This window comes from Zasmidium cellare (assembly GCF_010093935.1).
Source record: "Zasmidium cellare ATCC 36951 unplaced genomic scaffold M409scaffold_9, whole genome shotgun sequence".
NCBI classification, from domain to species: domain Eukaryota; kingdom Fungi; phylum Ascomycota; class Dothideomycetes; order Mycosphaerellales; family Mycosphaerellaceae; genus Zasmidium; species Zasmidium cellare.
The window spans coordinates 1-6,039 of NW_022986953.1; the positions used below are offsets into that span (position 1 = coordinate 1).

Below are 6,039 nucleotides of genomic sequence, written 5' to 3' on the forward strand. Positions count from 1 at the left end.
TAGAATAGTTATATATTAAAGTAACTTCCGAATCTAGTAGGGAATTCTTACGCTCTTAGCGTACTAAGCCCGATTTATTACGAATTCTTACGCTTTTAGTATCCCGCGTCGTAACTACGATAAAGTCGACGACTTTAACGACGTACTACGTATCTAATATTCGTCGTAGTAATACAAACTTAACGCAGTTCTATTTTAAATTACTTTAAGTGTCTACTTGCGCCGAAAAAAATAGGATATCTGCCTTTTAGTATCTAAGCCTAAGTCTAAAACTCTACTCTAGACTCGACGACTAGCGAGAGAATACGAAATCGTTCAGCGATGACGTCCTGGATACTATTCGCGACCTAGCTGCAAGTCTGAACGAAGACCAACTCAAGTTTTTCGACAACGTCATGAGAGGTGTGCGCACGAATACCCTCATATTGGAGGGCTATCCGGGCACTGGCAAGACCCACACTTTGGCCATCACTGTCATCGTATTAATGCTCATCGGCACGCGAGTCATCATCACCAGCCAGTCCAACAACGGCGTGCAGGCTCTCTTCGAGAAGATCCTAGCACTCATCCAGACATATCCCGAACTACAGCACTTGCAAGACCAAGTCGTACAGCTCCGCAGTGAGCGAGACGAGCAAACCTACGCTCAATATGAGCAGTCCGGCGACTTGCGTCGATCAGTCAAGTTTGCGGCCGCAAACTTCTGGATGTCTGGAAGGATAGCAACTTACTGCAAGAGCCATCCAGACGAACCGGTGGTTCTGCAGTACCACGCACACATCAAGGCGCGGAGAGCGGGCAAAGAGGATGATTCACTGCCGCCATGGAGCAAGGTCCTGAACATACTGCGAGGCATGGTGTTTGATGCGTCTTTGTTGGTCGCATGCACCACGTACGTCGCGGGCGGCCTGAACCCCAAAGGCCACACGCAGTTCAAGGCGAATGCTATCTTCCTTGACGAAGCTGGTCAAGCAGTGGAAGCTGACATGCTCATGGCTGTCATACCTCACATTGGCAAGTTGCACCTCCTCGTGCTGTGCGGAGATGTGCAACAACTTGGACCTGTTGCGAAGTCAGAGGATCACAATCCCCTGTACCGAATCCTCGCAACGTCGACATTGAAGCGGCTCTTGGATGGCTGGCCACAGATCACGCGGGTACCTCTTACGTACAACTACCGCGGCCACCCATCGACCTACGCCATGTCAAACTGCGTCTTCTACGGAGGTATCATGAAGCCAGGACATCCCGTCAGCCACTGGGACACGGAACTCGCTCAGACGATTACCCGCATTCTCAAGCAGAAGGTCACCAGGGCCACACGATATCCCCTGCAGGCGCTCGACGCCAACAACCGACAGCTCTTCCTGAACGTCGACTCTCCGTCCGAGCGAGAAGTACACGGCACGTCCTACTTCAACCAGGGTGGCATTCTCGCGGTGGAGGGTCTGGTCAAGATGCTGCACGAAGGAGGCATTGCCCTCAAAGACATCGGCATCATCACGATGTACAAGGAAGATCTCCGTCTGCTTGTACAGCAGTTGCGTTTGAACGGATTCGACGATGTCGAGGTCGGCAAGGTGGACTTGGGATATGGCGTTCGTGTCGCCACGGTGGACTCTTTCCAGGGAAAGGAAAAGCCGGTCATGATCGTGCATTTTGTGGCTGCCCACAAATACGGATTAGGCGGCGATCCGTTCGGGTTCGTGAAGCAGCAGTTGCGGCTCAACGTCGCGACGACGCGATCTCAAGAGTTCCAATTCCTCGTCGGGAACATGAGTTGTTGGCAGCCGTGGAGGGCCTCGCGCACAACCGACGATTGCAAGCACATGGCCCATGTCATCGACTGGATCATCAACAGCCATCAGATGGTGGATTGGAGCACGGTAGAGGGACTTTTGGATGATGACAAGGTCAAATGGGTGGATGAGAAGTCGTCCTGAAGTGGAGATAGCATGTACGGTACCGTCGATTGCTCCTTCTCATTACAGTCTATCAATGGCATCACTTGCTTTTGGGAATATACATCGCAGAGGTGTTGAAAGGGCATCTACTCCGACTAAAGGTCGAGCGCCGAGACCATGCCTGCAATGCTCCAATACTTTGCGGCCGCAAACTGGCTCTCTCATTCAGATGCCTTGCCTATGCGGACTTGCGAGCGAAGGCTTTCCAGCAGAACGGTGCCACTTCCACTCTCATTCTTCCTTCACGACGATCTTCCTCCCCTTCTTCATGACCTTCCTCCTCCTCTTTATGACCTTCCTCCTTCTCTTCATGATCTTCCTCCTCCTCCTCAGAATAGTAGTGCTCCTCTTGTCGATACCGCAACACCGTATAGTCGTCCTCGTCAACAACAACGCTGGAGGTTTTGTGTCCAAATCCGGTGCTACCAGATTGCACGCCATACTCGGTAGATGTAGTAAATGTAATGGCCTCGAACGTTGGGCCGGGGTCCGTTGGTATGCGACTGATCTGCAGGCGGAAGAAAGACTCGAGTGTCAGAAGCTGATTCTGACGGTGGTCGTGACGAGAGGGCGGCAACTGTTGCGCCATGAGGACGCTGCATGCCTATTACGAGCTGTTAGCGCTATGCAATGTGACAAGATGAGGAAGCTCACCATCATAGCCACAGCAGGAAGAAGTCGCGAGCACTCCCCAAGCTCTTTTCTGAGCCTCACAAAACCACTTTGCAGCGGGCAAGGTCTGAGGTCTGGACTCTGCCCCTTGATCAAAGACTGGAACTTGGACATGAAGTGCTTCGGCTTCAGGAATCGCGTAGATTCGGTGAGATGCGGAGCACGTAAACCCCTTGCCTCCACCAGGGTGAGGAGCGGCGGTACGTACTGTACGTACTCTGCGACGAGGGTGGCAAGACTGCGTGCCAGCTTGAGAAACGCTCGATGTGAGTCGTATGTCGGGGTGGCAGGACTCTGGGTGTGGATGGTATCATCGATCTCGCCGAGAAGGTCTACACCAGCTGCGTACAGATCGTCGGCGGCTTTCAGTGGCAGGAGGTATTCCAGGTTGTGAAGCAGAGCTTCTATGATATCGTAAAAGAGATCAAACGATGCTTGATCGGCCAGCCCTTGCCGAAAGGCTTGGTTGAGGAGGGAGAGGGAACAGGAATCGAGGGCGAAGCCCAGGCGCAGGGAGTCGGTGATGAACTGTAGACGCTCAATGTCCGCCAAGTTGTCCTCAGTCATCGCCTCCCTCTCGTCTTCTAGTTCATGAACACATGAGCTTTGGAGATCAGTACCTGCAATCGCCAGATGATGGTCGCGGCTTACAATGTCCTCATCTGGGATGGATCGAGCACAGCAACACTGCCAATGTGCAGCAACTCGCAGACGTCCTTCTGAAGCAACGACATGGTGGATTCCAGTGTATAGAGGCGGCTGGATGGACTGTGCAGTTGTGTTTGTGTGAAGACCGCCAGCAAACATGTGACGCCAAGCCGCTTCCCACCACCTCCAATGCCGCTTTCAGCCATCCAACCAGCTGCTCCATCTCTCTCACAACCACACACCACTAAGAGGCGCTCCGCGTCAACCATACCACCACCGACAGGCGCTCCGCGTCACCTTTACACCATCATCAACATGGCGCCGACCTCGTGGTCCGCCGCGTGAGTTCCATGTCGGTTCCCACACGTGTGCTGTTGTTGCTGACATTCTCTCCAGGGCGGACATCAAACTCTCATCCAGCCTCGAGCAGAACTTGGCTCTCCACTCCCTTCATGGCAGCGACCAGCTGGGTATTGCCAAACGCTTCATCCACGACTACGCATACCTCGTCTACGCAGCAGCGTGCCTTAGCAATGCCACCAACATCTGGCCAAACAGCACCGAAAACATCAGAGAGGTGATGAAGTGGGTCGAGAAGGCAAACATTGCGTGGGGTGCTGTCTCCTCTGAGGTTCGTAGAGGCGCCACTGGTGCAGGGACCGCTCTGACAGGTTTCGCAGCTCGGTCTTCAGCTTCATCGCATGACTCAAGACGCCATCAACGACAGACAAGGCGACATTGAATGGTATGCGCTCGGCACGTCAGACCTCCATAGCGGTATACACGCCGTCGTCAAGGAATACGTGCGCTTCAGCTTTATCGAGCCAGTCCTTGCCAAGAACGCGAAATACTGGGGTCTTGTCGACGAGGATGACACCCGCCGTACGGGATCTGCGCAGCTCGAGAAGGCGACTGATGACCTGTGGTCAGCGCTGGAGAACCCGATCCCATCTCAAGTCGAGGCTCGCAATGCAGAGTTGGATCCAGTCCGTGAGCAAGACCGTATGCATAAGACCTTCGGTATCCGCGCCAGAATGGTAAGGAGTGGCATGTCGTACTCACTTGTCATGACGTTGCTGATATCGTTTTAGGCAGAGGCGCTGCAGCCGCTGTTGACGCAGTATCGCAAGAATGGCTTCGGAGTCGCTGATGAGGCTACTCTCGAGGCATTGCGCCCAGTGGTCCAGCAGTACAAGAAGGAAGTCGCTCAGCTCGCCGTGATCACGGAGTACGCTGAGAGTCCTGCAAACAAGGGAGTGTTGCGGATTGCAGGGCCGCATGTCGACCTCATCCTCCCAGGCGTGGCTGGAAGCAGTCAAGTCACTCGCATCACTGGTACGTAACTTGCGCCCAGTAGATCAAGAAGGAAGCGATGGTGTGTGATGGAGAGCTAGCAAGGGCTCTCGCTGTGGCTGTACAATAGATCAAAATGAAAATGAGATGCTTTGATGCGCTGCATGAAAACTTCAACTGCCTTGACGATGTACATTTCATACAGAAGCTGTTCGGCTATGGCTCGAGGCGATCGAGTTTGCGGCCGCAAACTGGAGTAGCTTGCGGAGTGCGATTGATAGCGCCGATATGAGGAAGTCGCTACAGGAGCAATGTCATTCATACTGCTATCTTACCCGGACAGTCACCGCTATAGTGCGGTAAAGTTGCCATGGTAAAACAGCATGTTCCTTGGGCTTCTCGGCACCCTCGCCCTTGTGCACCGCATCCGCCTCATCCCAGCTTCTCCTGATGCTCCTCCACCTTCTCGATGAGATACGCCATGTGATCCATATCTTGTTGAAGCCCCTGCACGTCTGTACCGTAGTCTTGGGCATCATCGAAGTTCTTCGCGTCCTTCATCTTGGCTTCCGCGGCGGCCATATCCTTCTCCAGCGCTTGCATTTGACTTCCTGCCCAGTTGGCGATGTTGTTGAGTGCCTGATACAGCATGGTTGCATCGTTGAGGTGGTTCTGAAGGTCTGGGCAAAGGTTTTCGGGTGCGAAAGCTTTGACTTGGACGAGGGCTTGAAGAAGAGTGCCGCTGACGAGAGATGGTGGAGCTGTGAAGAGGTCAGACGAGCACAGCAAAAGCGGACATGATGCTCTATGCGTACTTGGAGCGAGAGCTCCTTTCGGTTGACTGCCAGGTGCCATGCTGGTGCGGCTTTGGTGAGCGACGGGTTTGTTTGAGGTTTTTGTTTGGGGTTGCTTGGGGAGGGGATGTGTGAAGTTCGAGAAGCCCGCTGTGTGATCGCCGACCGAACCAAATTCTCCTTTGCCCGACTCCCCCTGGACCACCACATCCACAACCTCAGAAATGCATGGGATGAGGTATCTGACGCTCGAGCAGGATACCAGCACCGACGACTAGTAACGTCACCATATCGCAAAGGGTTCCCACTCAGCAACTCAAGCGTCTTAACTGCTTTGCCATCCCTTCGAGTATCCGCCACTTGCGCCTCCCTAGAATATCAAGAGTTTGCCCCAATTCAAGATCTACGACTGTTGACCGGTCTTGCCCCTGGCTCCTCCATTCCTGATATGGAAATATTCGACACCAATCAGCTCCTCACAACTTAAAGGCCAGGCCCGATGTACCGCTTTGAGCCTCGAGACTGTCACTTCAAGCATCATTGAGCTGCCTCGTCATCCTGGACGCCTGCATATCGACATACGAGAGAGCACGAGCAACGAACTCTTGAGCAAGTCATTTCAAGGGCCAGCTCATCAGTACCTGCTCGCATGCATGGTAAGAGCTGCG

General features: G+C 53.5%; 3 protein-coding genes across 3 annotated transcripts; 2 read left to right on the plus strand and 1 right to left on the minus strand.

Moving 5' to 3' along the window:
* Nucleotides 1–395: 395 nt before the first annotated feature.
* Nucleotides 396–1,943, plus strand: M409DRAFT_52043 (uncharacterized protein; the record flags this gene model as incomplete). Its single annotated transcript, XM_033811970.1, has 1 exon — nt 396–1,943. The coding sequence occupies one exon, from the start codon at nt 396–398 to the stop codon at nt 1,941–1,943; it is 1,548 nt and encodes a 515-aa protein (XP_033670391.1).
* Nucleotides 1,944–2,232: 289 nt separating this feature from the next.
* Nucleotides 2,233–4,627, plus strand: M409DRAFT_52044 (uncharacterized protein; the record flags this gene model as incomplete). The annotated part of the gene is made up of 6 exons (XM_033811971.1): nt 2,233–2,708; nt 2,927–3,166; nt 3,413–3,625; nt 3,681–3,915; nt 3,965–4,321; nt 4,376–4,627. The coding sequence occupies 6 exons, from the start codon at nt 2,233–2,235 to the stop codon at nt 4,625–4,627; spliced, it is 1,773 nt and encodes a 590-aa protein (XP_033670392.1).
* Nucleotides 4,628–5,009: 382 nt separating this feature from the next.
* On the minus strand, nt 5,010–5,432 carry M409DRAFT_19919 (uncharacterized protein; the record flags this gene model as incomplete). The annotated part of the gene is made up of 2 exons (XM_033805151.1): nt 5,010–5,338; nt 5,393–5,432. The coding sequence occupies 2 exons, from the start codon at nt 5,430–5,432 to the stop codon at nt 5,010–5,012; spliced, it is 369 nt and encodes a 122-aa protein (XP_033670393.1).
* Nucleotides 5,433–6,039: the final 607 nt, after the last annotated feature.